General features: G+C 45.6%; 1 protein-coding gene across 2 annotated transcripts in view; it reads left to right on the top strand.

Moving 5' to 3' along the window:
* Positions 1–17,579, top strand: part of LSM6 (LSM6 homolog, U6 small nuclear RNA and mRNA degradation associated) — a 46,293-nt gene extending 28,714 nt beyond the window's left edge. The window contains exon 4 of one of the 2 annotated variants that reach the window (XM_063920593.1): positions 17,324–17,579. In XM_063920593.1, coding sequence (XP_063776663.1) covers positions 17,324–17,358 — 35 coding nt within the window. In that variant the 3' untranslated portion in view covers positions 17,359–17,579. Of the gene's footprint in view, positions 1–7,978; positions 8,336–17,323 lie in introns of those variants that run through there. The other variant, XM_063920594.1, reaches the window with a different exon arrangement.
* Positions 17,580–18,684: the final 1,105 nt, after the last annotated feature.

Genomic DNA, 18,684 nt, shown 5'->3' with positions numbered 1-18,684 from the left:
TCTGCCGCTCCAAGACGATCTTGTTCAGCAAGGCCCGTTCGTCTATCCAGACTTACAGTGGCTACGTTTGATGGCTTGGAAGTTGAGAGGGAGATTCTAGCAAGAAAGGGTCTTCCCTCCAGGGTTTTTCTCTGACGTCCTAGTGGATGCTGGGTACTCCGTAAGGACCATGGGGAATAGATGGGCTCCGCAGGAGACTGGGCACTCTAAAAGAAAGATTAGGTACTATCTGGTGTGCACTGGCTCCTCCCTCTATGCCCCTCCTCCAGACCTCAGTTAGAATCTGTGCCCGGCCCGAGCTGGTTGCACACTAGGGGCTCTCCTGAGCTTCTAGAAAAGAAAGTATTTGTTAGGTTTTTTATTTTCAGTGAGATCTGCTGGCAACAGACTCACTGCTACGAGGGACTGAGGGGAGAGAAGCGAACCTACCTGCTTGCAGCTAGCTTGGGCTTCTAAGGCTACTGGACACCATTAGCTCCAGAGAGGGATCGAACACAGGGCCCGACCTCGATCGTCCGGTCCCGGAGCCGCGCCGCCGTCCCCCTTGCAGAGCCAGAAGACAGAAGAGAATCCTGAAAATCGGCGGCTGAAGACTTCGGTCTTCATTAAGGTAGCGCACAGCACTGCAGCTGTGCGCCATTGCTCCCTATGCACACCACACACTCTGGTCACTGATGGGTGCAGGGCGCTGGAGGGGGGGGCGCCCTGGGCAGCAATTAGAGTACCTTACATGGCTAATTGACACATAATACAGCTTTTAAGCTGTATATGTGCATAATCCCCCGCCATTATACAGATAAAAAAGTGGGAGAAGTCCGCCGAGAAGGGGGCGGGGCTATCTTCCTCAGCACACCGGCGCCATTTTCTCTTCACAGCTCCGCTGGAAGACAGCTCCCCAGGCTCTCCCCTGCAGTTTCCAGGCTTCAAGGGTAAAAAAGAGAGGGGGGGCACTAAATTTAGGCGCAAACTATATATAAAAGCAGCTATAGGGAAAATCGCTTTTGTTAGTGTAAATCCCTGATTATATAGCGCTGTGGTGTGTGCTGGCATACTCTCTCTCTGTCTCCCCAAAGGACTTTGTGGGGTCCTGTCCTCAGTCAGAGTATTCCCTGTGTGTGTGCGGTGTGTCGGTACGGCTGTGTCGACATGTTTGATGAGGAGGGTTACGTGGAGGCGGAGCAGGAGCCGATAAGTGTGATGTCACCCCCATGCGGGGCCGACACCGGAGTGGATGGATATGTGGAAGGTTTTAACCAACAGTGTCAACTCCTTACATAAAAGGTTTGACGACGTGACAGCCATGGGACAGTCGGCATCTCAGCCCGCACCTGCCCAGGCGTCTGAGGCCATCAGGGGCTCAAAAACGCCCGCTGACTCAGATGGCAGACACAGATGTCGACACGGAGTCTGACTCCAGTGTCGACGAGGATGAGATAAATGTACAGTCCACAAGGGCCATCCGATGTATGATTACGGCTATGAAAAATGTTTTACACATTGCTGACATAAACCTGGTTACCACAAAAAAGGGTATTATGTTTGGGGAGAAAAAGCAGCCAGTGACTTTTCCCCCATCTGATGAGTTGAATGAACTGTGTGAAGAAGCGTGGTGTTCCCCTGATAAGAAACTAGTCATTTCTAAGAGGTTACTGACGGCGTACCCTTTCCCGCCAACGGATAGGTTACGTTGGGAAACATCCCCTAGGGTGGACAAGGCGCTCACACGTTTATCTAAAAAGGTGGCACTGCCGTCTCAGGATACGGCCGCCTTAAAGGAGCCTGCAGATAGAAAGCAGGAGGCTATCCTGAAGTCTGTATATACACACTCAGGTACTATACTGAGACCTGCAATTGCTTCGGCATGGATGTGTAGTGCTGCAGCAGCATGGTCTAATACCCTGTCAGACAACATTGATACCCTCGACAGGGATACTATTTTGCTAACTATAGAGCATATTAAAGACGTAGTCTTATATATGAGAGATGCACAGAGGGACATTTGCCGGCTGGCATCTAGAATTAATGCAATGTCCATTTCTGCCAGGAGAGTATTATGGACTCTGCAGTGGACAGGTGATGCTGATTCTAAAAGGCACATGAAAGTTTTGCTTATAAGGGTGAGGAATTGTTTGGGGACGGTCTCTCGGACCTCGTGTCCACAGCAACAGCTGGGAAGTCGTCTTTTTTTACCTCAGGTCCCCTCACAGCCTAAGAAAGCACTGTATTATCAAGTACAGTCCTTTCGGCCTCAGAAAGGCAAGCGGGTCAGAGGCGCGTCCTTTCTGCCCAGAGGCAGGGGTAGAGGGAAAAAGCTGCACCAGACAGCCAGTTCCCAGGAACAAATATCCTCCCCTGCTTCCACTAAGTCCACCGCATGACGCTGGAACTCCACAGGTGGAGCCAGGTGCGGTGGGGGCCCGTCTCCGGAACTTCAGCGACCAGTGGGTTCGCTCACAGGTGGATCTCTGGGCTCTACAGGTATCTCAGGGATACAAGCTGGAGTTCGAGACGTCTCCCCCTCGCCGTTACCTCAAATCAGCCTTGCCTGCTACTCCCAAGGAAAGGGAGGTAGTACTGGCGGCAATTCACAAGCTGTACCTCCAGCAGGTGATTAACAAAGTTCCTCTCCTTCGACAGGGACGAGGTTACTATTCCACAATGTTTGTGATACCGAAACCAGACGGTTCGGTGAGACCCATTCTAAATTTGAAATCCTTGAACACTTATATAAGGAAGTTCAAGTTCAAAATGGAATCGCTCAGGGCGGTTATTGCAAGCCTGGAAGAGGGGGATTTTATGGTATCACAGGACATCAAGGATGCTTACCTACATGTCCCCATTTACCCACCTCACCAGGAGTACCTCAAGGTTGTGGTACAGAACTGCCATTACCAATTCCAGATGTTGCCGTTTGGTCTGACCACGGCACCGAGGGTGTGTTCCAAGGTAATGGCCAAAATGATGATACTCCTTCGAAAGAAGGGAGTTATAGCTATCCCGTACTTGGACGATCTCCTTATAAAGGCGAGGTCCAAGGAGCAGTCGTTGATCGGAGTAGCACTATCTCAGGAAGGGCTACAACAGCACGGCTGGATTCTGAATATCCCAAAGTCGCAGCGGGTTCCTACGACGCGTCTGCTGATATTGGGCATGTTTCTGGACACAGAACAGAAGAAGGTGTTTCTTCCGGAGGAGAAGGCCAAGGAGTTGTCATCTCTGGTCAGAGACATCCTAAAACCAAAACAGGTGTCGGTGCATCATTGCACGTGAGTCCTGGAAAAGATGGTAGCTTCTTACGAAGCAATTCCCTTCGGCAGGGTCCATGCAAGGAACTTTCAGTGGGACCTGTTAGACAAGTGAGGATCGCATCTTCAGATGCATCGGCTGATCACCCTGTCCTCGAGGGCCAGGGTGTCTCTGCTGTGGTGGCTGCAGAGTGCTCATCTTCTCGAGGGCCGCAGATTCGGCATTCAGGACTGGGTCCTGGTGACCACGGATGCAAGCCTCCGAGGTTGGGGAGCAGTCACTCAGGGAAGAAACTTCCAAGGACAATGGTCGAGTCAGGAGACTTCCCTACACATAAATATTCTGGACCTAAGGGCCATTTACAATGCCCTAAGTCAAGCAGAACCCCTGCTTCAAAACCAGCCGGTGCTGATTCAGTCAGACAACATCACGGCTGTCGCCCATGTAAACCGACAAGGCGGCACAAGAAGCAGGATGGCGTTGGCAGTAGCCACAAGGATTCTCCGATGGGCGGAGTATCACGTGCTAACACTGTCAGCAGTGTTCATTCCGGGTGTGGAAAACTAGGAAGCAGACTTCCTCAGCAGGCACGACCTCCACCCAGGAGAGTGGGGACTTCATCCAGAAGTCTTCACGCAGTTTGTGAACCGTTGGGAACGGCCACAGGTGGACATGATGGCGTCCCGCCTCAACAAAAAGCTAAAAAAGTATTGCGCCAGGTCAAGAGACCCTCAGGCGATAGCTGTGGACGCACTAGTGACACCGTGGGTGTACCAGTCGGTTTATGTGTTCCCTCCTCTTCCTCTCATACCCAAGGTACTGAGGATAGTAAGTAAGAGAGGAGTAAGAACTATACTCGTAGTTCCGGATTGGCCAAGAAGAACTTGGTACCCAGAACTACAAGAAATTATCTCTGAGGACCCATGGCCTCTGTCTGTCAGACAGGACCTGTTACTGCAGGGGCCCTGTCTGTTCCAAGACTTACCGCGGCTGCGTTTGAAGGCTTGGCGGTTGAACGCCAGATCCTAACGGAAAATGGCGTTCCAGATTAAGTGATTACTACGCTGTTAAAGGCTAGGAAAGACGCTGCCTGAAGTTCAGACGTTGTTAAGGGAGTGCTGTATATTCAGCCCCCTTTTGTGCCTCCAGTGGCACCTTGGGATCTCAACGTAGTGTTGGATTTCCTAAAATCACATTGTTTTGAACCACTTCAGACCGTGGAGTTGAAGTATCTCACGTGGAAAGTGGTCATGTTTTTGGCCTTGGCTTCGGCTAGGCGTATGTCAGAATTGGCGGCTTTGTCATGTAAAAGCCCTTATCTGATCTTCCATATGGACAGGGCAGAATTGAGGATTCGTCCCCAATTTCTCCCTAAGGTGGTGTCAGCGTTTCATTTGAACCAACCTATTGTGGTCCCTGCGGCTGCTCGGGACTTGGAGGATTCCAAGTTGCTGGACGTAGTCGGGGCCCTGAAAATCTATGTTTCCAGGACGGCTAGAGTCAGAAATACTTGCTCGCTGGATCTGTAGCACGATTCAACTTGCACATTCTGTGGCTGAACTGCCGCATCCTAAATCGGTAAAAGCCCATTCCACGAGGAAGGGGGCTCTTCTTGGGCGGCTGCCCGAGGGGTCTCGGCTTTACAACTTTGCCGAGCTGCTACCTGGTCAGGGTCAAACAAGTTTGATACCCTGGCTGAGGAGGACCTTGAGTTGCTCATTCGGTGCTGCAGAGTCATCCGCACTCTCCCGCCCGTTTGGGAGCTTTGGTATAATCCCCATGGTCCTTAGGGAGTACCCAGCATCCACTAGGACGTCAGAGAAAATGAGAATTTACTCACCGGTAATTCTATTTCTCGTAGTCCGTAGTGGATGCTGGGAGCCCGTCCCAAGTGCGGATTTTCTGCAATACTTGTATATAGTTATTGCTTAACTAAAGGGTTATTGTTATGAGCCATCTGTTCAGTGAGGCTCAGTTGTTGTTCATACTGTTAACTGGGTATAGTTATCACGAGTTGTACGGTGTGGCTGGTATGAATCTTACCCTGGATTCCAAATCCTTTCCTTGTAGTGTCAGCTCTTCCGGGCACAGTTTCCCTAACTGAGGTCTGGAGGAGGGGCATAGAGGGAGGAGCCAATGCACACCAGATAGTACCTAATCTTTCTTTTAGAGTGCCCAGTCTCCTGCGGAGCCCGTCTATTCCCCATGGTCCTTACGGAGTACCCAGCATCCACTACGGACTACGAGAAATAGAATTACCGGTGAGTAAATTCTTATTTTTCCACCATGGTCCAGGCCAGAAAGATGGTGACGTCAAAGCTTTATCGTATCTGGAAAGTATGTTTCCTGGTGTGAAAGTAGAAAGGTTTCTCATGTGGAATTTAAAATTGGTTGTATTCTACTTTTCCTGCAAGCGGGGGTGGATATGGGTTTAGGCTCCATCAAAGTCCAGATTTCGGCGCTCTCTATTTTCTTCCAAAAACTTGCCCTGTTGCCAGAAGTACTAACTTTCCTAAAGGGAGTTCTTCATATACAACCACCCTTTGTACCTCCCACGGCTCCATGGGACCTCCAATGTGGTTCTGTCCTTTCTCCAATCGGACTGGTTTGAACCCTTACATAGGGTGGAGTTGAAATTTCTCACCTGGAAAACGGTGATGTTATTGGCTTTGGCATCTGCCAGGCGGGTCTTGGAATTAGGGGCCTTATCCTGTAAGAACCATTATTTGATTTTTCATGTCAGTGTGGAACTGAGGACCTGTCCTCAATTTTTGCCTAAAGTGGTGTCGGCTTTTCATGTGAATCGGCCTATTATGGATCAGGTGTTTGACGCTTCCGTTGGCCCTGAGACCTTGGATATGGACGGGGCTCTGAAGATTTATGTCAAAAGGATGGCCTGTCCTCGGAAATCTGACTCGCTGTTTGTCCTTTATGATGCCTCCAAGATTGGTCGGGCTGCTTCTAAGCAATCTATTGCTCGTTGGCTCGGGTTGATAATTCAACAGGCCTATACGTCGGCGGCTCTGCTCTGGCCGACGTCTATTCAGGCTCACTCGACAAGGTCGGTGGGGTCCCCCTGGGCGGCTGCCAGGGGTATGTCAGCCCTACAGCTTTGCCGAGCTGCTACTTGGTCTGGTTCAAACACTTTTGTGAAATTCCATAGGTTCGATACTTTGGCCAAGGATGACCTTCAGTTTGGTCAGGCAGTTTTACAGGGGTCTCTGCACTCTCCCACCTGTTTGGGAGCTTTGGGACTTCCCCATGGTATTAAAGTACAAGACCCCAGTATCCACTAGGACGTAAGAGAAAGTAGGAATTTAATACCTACCGGTAATTCCTTTATTTCCTAGGCCATAGTGGATACTGGGCACCTGCCTCAGTGCTTCGTTCCTGCTTACCTGTATAAGTATTTGGTTGGACTGATGTTGCGGTCCCATTATGTTGTTGGGATAGCCGTGCTATCCAGGTTAGGTTGGTGTTGCTATCCTCTGTTCTGGTTAGCGCCCTCCTTTCGTTTATGGTTGTGTGTTGGCTTGTTACCTCACCGCTGTTGTATTCTTCTCTCATATGATGTCCATCTCCTTGGGCACAGTTTTCCTAGGCTGAGTCTGGTAGGAGGGGCATGAAGGGGAGGAGGCAGCACACACACACACTAAAAGTTTTAAAGTTCCAGGCTCCAGTGGACTCTATCTATACCCCATAGTACTAAAGTAAAAGACCCCAGTATCCACTATGGACTAGGAGAAAAGGAATTACTGGTAGGCATTAAATTCTTATTTTCCTTCAGCGAGCGGAAGAAATGTTTTTTTTTCTTAGCACTCCTTTGCTAAAAAACAAAACACAAAAATCTATCCATGTATAAATTGTACCAATTTGTACACTCTTTAAGCTCATGCTGAGTTAAATGGAGTTTGCGTTAAATTTGCAAGTGTAAAAAATGCCAGTGGCGCACGCAGGGGGATTTCTGAGTAACTAGAACAGCTCCCCACCCCTGATTGACCACATTTGGAGCCTCTGCACCTCGTGGCCTAATGCTGTAATTTGCAGTTGTCATACAGAGCTGGCCATATACACATGATGTGTTTATTCTTCAGTGAGCAGTAGTATATGTGCCTGTTTATGTTTGCAGATGAGGCTTCACCTTAAAATACAGTGCATGTACAATATACAGCAGTACATGACACGGGAGTTGTTGTTTTTTTTATAAATAATAAAACCAAATTCACTATGTGAAAGGAAATAAAACAAAGTCGCACCAACAAAAGTGAAGGTTTTATTAAGTTTGTGTCCGTACACACATCCAGCACCTTTCCCTTTAAAAATAAATAAGTAAATAAAATAAAAATGCCAAAGATGTATTTTAGAAGAAATAAAATCATAAAATGTATTTCCACCTAATTATACGTTAGTCCTTTTTATTTGTGTACCCTGTTATTACTTTGAATTCTTTTACATGGCAGATCAGGTTTTTAATACTGATACAGTGATGTCTTCTTAGAACTTTGCGGCGCTTGAAGTGAATGGATTGCATGCGCGTGTACGCTTGCACCCGTGAATATTGGGTAATGGGAGTCGTGCTGCGTGAACTACACAGCAACAAAGCAAGAGGACACATCTAGATGTTTGAATTGGGGGCACCAGTTTATTCTATTTTTGAACAGGCTTACATTTACATCAACTTGCTATGCATCCTTATAAACAATACAAAACTTACACATTATCCGATCTCTAGGTGGAGCATGACGGAGATGTCTCAGTAGAAAACCTTTGGCTCTCTCCTAGAAAACGGGGACGCCGCGCTCCCATTTCAAGCAATGTAACCCTCCCTCCGCCCCCTCCTCGCCCCATCAACGCCTCTGCCTGTTAACCAAGCAACGTAAGAGGGGAACTACGGGCGATAATGCAAGGTCCTTACTGCGCATACGTAGAACAGACTTTGCACAGCCATAGATTGCTGATAATCTGGAATATGCGTACCTCCTCTCTACTGCAATCAACTAGAGAACCGTCCCTTAGCCCCATTACTTTGCTTTTTGGTCTTGGAGACCTGCTGGTGCCATTGGTCACAATAAAGTACTTTTTTTGTCAACTCTGGTCTACAATTAAGATCTTATTCAGACACTTAGACATTGAAGTTCCCCTCCGTTGAATTCTTCTTCCTTTCCCTTCCATATGCAGCTATAATTTAATTAGTTGTCATGAAGATCAACTGACCAATGCCTCTGTTGGCTAATATTGTCATACTTTGATATATTTATAAGCTGGAATTTACAGGTATATTTTACATCTTGAACAAATCCTTAGCCATTAAATCAAGTCTGGCAGTGTGATTAATCTTTTTTTGCTGCAGACAACTCCCTTTAAGCTTGTCCGTGCATCTCTAAGGAAATTCCTCAATTACAGGTCATCCCTATGTTTAATGAGTCTATGACTTAATTTTCCATTTATATTTCTACTTATGCTAGTATTTAGTTGCTCATAAGCTTGTCTCCAGACGTTGTCATAGTTTTGCATACAGTTCACCAAACTATCTCCTCTCACTGTAGATAGTTGTGGACTTCATTTATTCAACCTCGCTTTTTCCACATGATTTTTGCTTTCGTATTTATCAGTGATCAAATAAAATTACTGTACAAACACCCCCCCCCCCCCCCCCAAAACATAAAAAATAAAGAAACGAGCTTTGTTTTGTTCATTTTGCATTGGAACAAGAATGAAACTGCAGCTACAGTACGCTGCTTATTTCAGTCCAGATTCGGCACCTTAAGCTTAGTTGCCAGATGAGAAGGATCTGTCTAGAGAATCAAATGTGACCAACTATAAAAAAAAAAAAACTACAGTCAGCGACTGTGATTAAAAATAATGGCCGCCTCCAATCTCCAAAGACTTACAGAAAAAGTATCTTTAATGAATGGTTGCACAAAAGAAGCCTTAGGTTAAAAAGCATATATCCTTCCATACAGAGTTTGTAAAATGTTATCTAAAAAGCTACGATATAGATGTAGCAAAAAGTCTTGTGGTTTTATGGCCATTAAATCCTGCCCTTAACCCCATAGTAATTCTGGAACACGACCACCAAGTTGCTGTCCATCATTGCTCCCCAACTAACATGATCCAGCATCTGCAACTTTGCAAATATTGTTGCATCTGTGATAAAGGTTAATAGAATCCTATTCAAAAAGACTACAGGCTATAACACCTGTCAATGAGGGTTCAGTTAATTGACTAATTTGCCAAAGGGGTCATGTCATATTAAATAATGTGTTGGTATTTAAATATTTATAGCTTTATGGTAGGGAAAGGGTCGTGGAAATGTAAGGCTAAAGGTGCCAATACACTAGGACGATATTGTGCCTTTTGGCATGATACTGACGCATCAGGCTGACGTATTGCGAGTAAGTGGACCACATAGTATGTGGTCCGCTTATGATTATGATCTGAGGCGCGCTCCCGGGGGTCATAAGTAAGGTTTTCAGCAGGTAAGATCTGGCCCTGTCGTTTGCGATGAGGTGCTTTAACGTTAGATTGCATCCGATCTAACATTAGCACATCGTGAGTGGTAGTTGACCTGATCTGACGATATTGTTAGTCCAGGAGTGGCTGCGCGGGAGTTGAAGGGGTATCGCATGGGACACGTTGTCCTAGTGTATGGGGATCTTAAGGCCAGTGCCTTTTATTAAAATGCCTTTTTAAGGCAGGTTTTGGTAAATAAAGATATACGTCTCTCATATACACATTATTTGCTCCCATGCACGATTGCAGGACTTTCTTAGGGCTGCACCCACTCTGTGGAATGCCCTACCATGCACTATAAGACTCTCCCCTAGTCTCCAAACCTTCAAGCGTTCCCTGAAAACTCCATCTCTTCAGGCTAGCTTATCACATTCCAGAACCGCTCACTCAACCTTCTAAGCTTTCCTATCCGATTATATCCGCACATATCCTCCACATATTCTCTTTCTTCACTTTCCCTTCATTCTGACCCTGGTTCATCATTGCTATGATGTGATATCATGCAGCCCACCTAGAACCTTTGCCATCCGCTGGACAAATATGTAATAAATAGCACCTATCCTTCTGTATCAATGCCTATTTCTCTGGCTGGGTCCACAGGATTATCCACAGGATAACATTGGGATATTGTCGAGCGACAGCGAAAATGGCACCAACACGGTCACGAGCTTTCTGGCCTCCCAGGATGCATTGGGGCCTCCACTATATAGTCCCGCCCACTGATTCAGTCAGATCAGTTTTTTGCTTGGTGCGGCAGGAAGCCGCATGGTCACAGGGCTGCTGTGAAAGCAGCCTCAAGTTTTCATTACTTTATTTTTATAGACTTACTGTTTTTGTTTGAGCGACTTCTCTTAACAGCGTCTTAAACGTGTATTAGAAAGAGTCGCTCCAACAACTCCCCACCGGGTCGCAACAACGCTTACCTTCGCGGTACAGTGCTGTCTCGACGGGCGTCTGTGTCGGATGTTCTAGCAGGTCCAGCAGACGTTACCAGGCTGTGGCCGGAGCATGGGGAGACAGTGAGTATATGGACTTCCTCTTACTAGAGGGGTCAGGAGACAGCTACGCTGATTTGGTGGAGACTACAAACAGCGTGTTGATGCGCCGAACATCTCGAGTGTGACAGCGCTACGCTCCGGGGATCATAGGCGCCAGGACTAGGTGAGGCCGCGATCCTGGGAGTTTAAGTCAACAGGGGGTTTCAGACGCTCTCCTGGCCGTCCCTCCTCCGAGTTCATGGCCAGTTCCCGCGGGTCTCTCGTTTCATGAACTGAATAACCTCACTTCCGGCTCAGACGCTACCACGAGGGTACTCGGTCGCAGCTTAGACGCTGCGGTTGTGTACACTGGATATAAACCCGCCCAGACCGAGTCGCAGGCCTTTAGTGTCTGCATGCACGTGGAGTCGCTCAGCGTCCGTGTCCGTTGGTGAGCGTCCGTGTCCGTTATCAGTTACCAAGAGCGGCAGTGTACACCAGTAGCGTCTGAATCCACTCAGCGTCTTTCGAGCGTCTTTGCTTGGATATGGAAGTGTGGTGAGTCTCCCTGTATCCCGCTCCCTGGAGGCAGGGTATACAGTACTAAAAATTCCTTCTACTTCTTAGTGTGCACTGTTAATTTTTAGTACCTATTGCATATGAGACCTGTATATTACTGTGTTTTCTGCATGTTATGTTGAAAAAGAACCAGTTAAACAGAAGTACAAATTTCCTACTTATGTATAAGTTATTATGGAGGTTGTATTCTCATATGACAATGTCTAATGCTTTAACATGTGACTGACTGCTAGTATGTGTGCTGACACTTCTGTGTAATGTCAGTCCTGTTCTGACCCTCAAATCAGGTGCACTGTGGTCAGATTGATTTCACCTCTATATACTGATTATAGGGTGTGGTTCAGTCACAAAATTGTGTAGTCAATATCAGAAAAAATGTCTGTGAGCGGCAAAAGTGATGAGGAGAATTTGTCAAGCACTCCTACAGCCCTAACATGCTTATCTTGTAAGCAGGGGTAATTGATATGATTCAATTGGTCACTTATGAGGGTTTGTGTGCAAACTGTTTTGCTTTTCAGCGAAGTAAAAAACAGGAGTTAGTTCAACCTCCAGTAGAGCCACCATGGAATATGTTCGCAAAGACTCTGTCTTCAATAGCGGACAGGTTAGCTCCAGTAGCACCACCTCAGGGGTTAGGTTACACTATGAACCCATACATGCAGCTCCCTTCCTATGGTTTGGTTCCAGTAGCCTCTACAAGCAACCAAGGGGTAGGTAAGACTAAGACAGATACGTCTGTATGGCAGACTACACAAGAGGATACATCGGATGATGATGCGGAAACAATAGATTAAACTCCGTATGATGATCAGTCGCAGAGCTTTAGTTCAGATGATGTAGCTGAACTCATTAATGCAGTAAAGGCTGTGCTTTCTCTGGAAGAACCAGCCAAGACAGCGTTAAAAGCAAAAGCACCTGTATTCAAACGAACAAAGTAAGTGAAAGCTGAATTTCCAGCGTCAGAGGAGTTGATGGAAATGATGGATGAGTCTTGGGCAGCGCCCGGTAAAAAGTATAATATTCCTAGGAGATGGGATTCTTATTATCCATTTCCTGCTGGAGATTGTTCGAAGAGAGAAGTTCCTCCAAAAGTAGATGCACATGTTCTGCGACTCGTGCACAAATCTGCGTTGTCACTGTCATCTACCTCTTTGAATGATGTCACAGACAGGAGGGTAGAGAGCCTATTGAAAAATATTTTTTCTCTTGTGGGTGCAGTGGTAAGACCTGCTATGGCTTCGGCCTGGGTAGCAAAGGCAATGGGCGAATGGATAGAGGAACTAGAGAATGACATCCCCTCTCCTACTAGGGAGCAAGAGGATCGTCTTTGCCGTTTAAGACAATCTGCCCAGTATTTAGAAGAAGCAGCCATTGATGTAGGCACTGTTGCTTCTAAAGCTTCAGCCCTGGCAGTAGTCGCTCGCAGAGCAGTCTGGCTACGGACCTGGAAGGCAGATGCGGAGTCCAAGAAGGAATTGGAAGCATTGCCTTTCATGGGTAATATATTATTTGGAAAACCTTTATCGGATATCCTAGAGTCAGAGGCTGAATCGAAGGAGGTCAGATTTCCGGCTACCTACAACCCTAAGTCCAAGGGTTTAAAATTTCGCTCATTTCGTTGGCAAAGCAAAGCGAAAGGTAAAGAGGAGCCTAAACAACCCCAGTTTAAAAGGGGTAGGAAGCAGTGGGCTAGCAAAAAGCCAGCTTCCAAACCTGAACAGAAACCCTCAGCCTGAAGAGACGGGCCTCCGCCTGGAGGATTCCAGGGTTGGGGGCCGACTCCTGCAATTTGCACACACATGGCAACAGTCAACAACAGATGCCTGGGTGCAGAAGGTAGTATCTCAGGGGTATGGGTTCCCATTCAGGAGGCAGCCTCCTCAAAGATTTTTTTGCACCAGCCCGTCTCGTATAGAGTCGAAGGCCAATGCCCTGCAAGAAGCAGTCCAAAAATTACTGCAGTCTGGTGTGATTGTCCCAGTACCTCCATCACACAAGGGACAGGGGTATTACTCCAATCTGTTTCTAATCCAGAAACCAAATGGGTCATATCGACCAATTCTAAATCTGAAGATGTTGAACAATTACATATGGATCCCGAAGTTCCACATGGAGACGTTACGCTCCATAATGTTGGCTATGGAACCGGGAGACTATATGGTATCTCTGGATGTGCGGGATGCTTACCTACATGTGCCTATAGCACTATCACATCAGTGTTACCTCAGGTTTGCCATCCTCAAGGAACACTTCCAGTTCCAAGCTCTGCCCTTCGGGCTAGCTACAGCACCCAGGGTGTTTACCAAGATCATGGTGGTTATGGCAGCTTGTCTGCGCAAACAAGGGATAAGGATATTCCCATACCTAGACGACCTATTAATCTTAGCACAGTCGCAAGATTTACTGTTGAGCCATCTCCAACAGACGATAGTTTGTTTACAGAGACACGGGTGGCTCATAAATTGGGAGAAGTCGTCCCTGAATCCATCACAGCGGATGGTTCATTTGGGAACCATATTGGATTCAGACCTACAGAGAGTTCTCTTACCAGAGAAGAAAATAGTCAAGGTGCAGGTCATGGCTCAGGAAGCGTTGCAAGCCCAGACAATGTCAGTCCATGCAGCAATGCGACTGTTGGGTCTGATGGTATCAACGTTCGACATGGTGGAATATGCGCAATTCCACTCCAGACCATTGCAGCATCTCATTTTGACAAAATGGAACGGAAATCATCAAACAATAAAGAAGCAGATGATAAAGATTCCAGGAAATGTAAAAAGGTATCTAGCATGGTGGCTACAGACAGACCATTTAAACAAGGGGAGACCCTTTTGGATAAAAGAGTGGCAAGTCCTGACGACAGATGCCAGCCTGCAAGGTTGGGGGGCGGTACTCGGAAGCCTATGGTTCCAGGGAAAATGGACCGCAAGGGAAAGTCGCCTGCCGATAAATCTGTTAGAAATAAGAGCCATTTACTTGGCCCTAGTTCAGGCAAAGGACAATCTACAAGGAAGACCAGTCCAGATCCGCTCAGACAATGCGACGGCAGTAGCATACCTAAATCATCAAGGAGGGACTCACAGCAAGAGTCTGATGGAGGAAGTAACTCCCATTCTAAAGTGGGCAGAACTCCATCTCCCAGCATTGTCAGCAGTATTTGTCCCGGGTGTACTAAATTGGGAAGCGGATTTTCTCAGTCGGCACACCATTCAGGAAACCGAATGGCCACTACACCCAGAAGTGTTTCAAACACTGGTGAACAGATGGGGTCTACCGGAGATAGACCTTATGGCGTCTCGTCTAAACAACAAAGTTCCGAGGTACGGATCAAGAACAAGGGACTCAGGAGCAGTCCTGGTAGGCGCACTGTCAGTAGAATGGAGGTTTCAGCTGGCATATCTGTTCCCTCCAATATCTCTATTACCCAGAGTAGTGAGAAAGATAAAACAGGCAAAAGGAGCAATCATTCTAATAGCTCCAGCTTGGCCAAGAAGGCATTGGTACACAGATCTGTGGAGAATGTCCGTGGAAGCACCGATACTGCTCCCTCAACGTCCAGATCTGTTAATGCAGGGTCCTTGTTGTCACAGTCATCTGGATCGCCTGTCTTTGACGGCGTGGCTGTTGAAACCTCTATCTTAGAAGCTAAAGGATTTTCAAAGCAAGTAATCCAAACCATGCTTAGAGCAAGAAAGCCTTCTTCGGCCCGTGTATATCATAGAATATGGCAAGCCTATATTCATTGGTGTTCTGGAAAAAATTACAATCCAAGAGCCTTTAAAGTAGCTAGAATTTTGGATTTTCTGCAGGCAGGATTGGATAAGGGGTTGAAGGTTGCTTCCTTGAGGGTGCAAGTCTCAGCGTTGACTGTATGGTTTCAGCAGAAGATTGCTGACCTACAGGATGTACGTACTTTTTTCCAAGGAGTAGTACATATTCAACCTCCATTTGTTCCTCCTGCAGCTCCCTGGGATTTGAATTTAGTTCTTAAATTTCTCCAGGGTCCTTTGTTTGAACCACTTGAGAGAGCAGATCTTAAGTGGTTAACGGTTAAAGTTCTTTTTTTACTGGCAATGGCGTCAGCCAGAAGAGTGTCAGATTTAGGAGCATTATCATGTAAGTCTCCTTTCCTAAGTTTTTTTCCAGACAGAGCAGTTCTCAGAACGAGATCTAGTTATCTTCCAAAGGTGGTGTCAAAGTTTCACCTGAATGAAGAGATTGTAGTCCCAGCTTTTCAGGTATCGGGACTATCTGCGGGAGAAGCGGCACTGGACGTGGTCCGGTCTTTAAAAATCTACATAGATCGTACTAGTGCCATCAGGAAAACAGATTCCCTCTTCATCCTCTACGGATTCCATAGGAGAGGTTGGCCTGCTAGTAAACAGACGCTGGCGAGATGGCTCCGAATGGTAATATCTGAAGCTTATTCTCATGCAGATCTCCCTATTCCGGCTAATGTCTCTGCACACTCTACACGTAAGGTAGGTCCTACTTGGGCAGCACAGGGTGCATCAGCAGAACAGATATGTAAGGCAGCCACATGGTCTTCCATAAACACATTCATCAGACATTATGCCTTGGATACTTTTGCCTCTCATGACGCAGACTTTGGGCGAAAGGTCCTCCTGTGCAATCAGGAGCGTCCCCACCACTAAAATGGCTTTGGGAATCCCAATGTTATCCTGTGGATAATCCTGTGGACCCAGCCAGAGAAATGAACGTTATGGTAAGAACTTACCGTTGATAACGTGATTTCTCTTATGTCCACAGGTATCCACAGGGATCCCACCCGGACGCATCTGATTTGAGGATCTAGACAAACACTAAAAACCTCTTCCTTCTTGTATGGAAGGGTGTGCATGTGTGTTCTTATCGCCTGTACAGGTCTCTACCTAATGTTCCTGCCTATAATCGCTGTGGAAAGAACTGATCTGACTGAATCAGTGGGCGGGACTATATAGTGGAGGCCCCAATGCATCCTGGGAGGCCAGAAAGCTCGTGACCGTGTTGGTGCCATTTTCGCTGTCGCTCGACAATATCCCAATGTTATCCTGTGGATACCTGTGGACATAAGAGAAATCACGTTATCAACGGTAAGTTCTTACCATAACGTTCATTTCCCTATAGATTGTAAGCTTGCAAGCAGGGCCTTCTTACCTCTATCACTGTTTATTACCCAGTTTTGTTTTATCATTGTGTCCAATTGTAAAGCGCAACGGAATTTGCTGCACTATATAAAACTGTTTATAAATAAAATTATTTCATTATATAATAATCATGGGCGGTCTGTCCTGTCACTGTCATGTGCAGTGAGAGCAGGGGTGCAGTCCGCACAGGCTCCCAACACTGCAGCAGACAGAAGAGACCAGAAGCGGAAATGAGGACTGTCACCGGCAGCTGTGTCATAGTGGGGATGCGCTGACGTGACCTGGCATATACTTTGGTGCAGGCATTCCCAACTGCGGTCCTCAAGGCACACCAACAGTGCAGGTTTTAGTGATATCCAGGATGCAGCACAGATGGTTAAATCAAAATAACTGAGGTACTAATTAAGTCACCTGTGTTCAAGCCGGATATCACTAAAACCTGCACTGTTGGTGTGCCTTGAGAACCAAGGTTGGGAAACACTGCTTTGGTGTATATTACTAATATATAATTATTAGCATATTAATGAAGTCATCTTTTGCAATTTTGAAATGAGTTTTTAACCTTTTTATATTGCACGTCTTATCTCCACTGATAAATAGTACACATACACAGGTAAAAGTCAGGCTAAGCTAGACGAGTACAACTTGCCTTCATGTTATAGTGAATACTCAATTGCTGAATTTATCACATCTACAATAAAACAAAGGTGTACATTAATGTCAAGCTGATCTTGTCATATCTATAGTATGTGGCTTCATTGGTCAATATATGCTTCATATTTATATATTATATGGGCTTACTGTATTTTACATATTTATATTGCTGTAGCATTACTAATGTGGACTTTCTTCCCTTTGCAGTATTGTATATAAGCACACAGAAGAGAAGAATGTAAATACAGACTATTTTTTTTATTCTTATTTTACTTTTGTATGAAGAGCCCAGCTGTCCAGATCATGGAAGACCAACATCAGCAAGTTGTTCTGTAATTGAGATTCTGGTTTAAATCTTGAGGAAACCTCTTTCTTTATTTAATGAAAAAATGCAGTTCGTTGCATAAAACATTTTTTTTTTATGGTTGTTACATTGTAGAATAAAAAGTTATGGAAAAGGTTATTTTTGTACATTTTTATTTTATTTTTTTCCACCCTCTCAAACTTCATATGGAACTGTTGACTTCTTAGAATAGATACCTGCATAAAACGTTTTGTACTGTAGGTTACTGTATGCAAGTATGTGCATTATTTGCTGCATCTTAATTATGGAGCAGTCGGAACTCCATGCAGACTAATATTGGCACATTATAGAGGCACCATATCTTATTGTTTGAAAAATTGCTTTAACGATATAAGGAAGTTTCTAGTGATCATGCAAACAATGCCTTGGGGTAAATAGGGCAAAGAATGAAACAGAAGATGGCGATGCACAATAGGAGTTAGGAAGCAGACCACCAGTAAAGCGTTTAGCTTGCCAAGAGACTAATTCCAAACTAAATACATTATTTTAAACTTTTTTTATATTGTGAATGTAACTGCTTCAGGTAGGTCATATACTCCTCCTTCTTTTTACAATGCATATTGCATGCATACATTTAATGTACTGTATTTCAAATCCTTTATGGCAGGGGTATTGAACATGTTGCACTCATGGTGTGGCGTTACAAGTCCCAGCATACCCTGCCACAGTTTTGTTTGGGCATGCTAATACTGGCTGCTGGAATGTGTAGTTCCACAGCAGCTGGAAGGCAACATGTTGAATACGCCTGCTGTATAGGATCCATTAAATGGATACTATTCAATGCTGTATACAAACGTATGCTTACTGTGTGTTACAATCACTGTTAAGATCAGGGCATAACAATTCTAATAAAGATTTTAGTGTACAGTAAATATTCATTTTACAGCAGATTAGACACTCATAATATACTGTGGTCAATCCTAGTTTGAAACATTTTTTCACATCAGGCCTGGACATCTCATGCCATAGTGCTATAGCCTCTCACTTTTTGGTACAGTGAAACATGTTATCTACCTCCAATAAGTAGTATTGGGTACAGTTATTGGCTGAAAGCAGTTTCAAGTTTTCATTTTGGAATCGCATATATACTATTTCAGTTTAGAGATTTATTAAGAGTACTCTGTATATGTGTGTTGTGGCTACTATTTAGAACAGAACTTGACAGTTAGCGATCTGATCATGTCATTATCCTCATGTACCAGTA

This window comes from Pseudophryne corroboree, chromosome 1, assembly GCF_028390025.1.
Source record: "Pseudophryne corroboree isolate aPseCor3 chromosome 1, aPseCor3.hap2, whole genome shotgun sequence".
NCBI classification, from domain to species: Eukaryota; Metazoa; Chordata; class Amphibia; order Anura; family Myobatrachidae; genus Pseudophryne; species Pseudophryne corroboree.
Note: the sequence above shows the minus strand (reverse complement) of the source record. Positions and strands in the feature narration are given on the sequence as shown.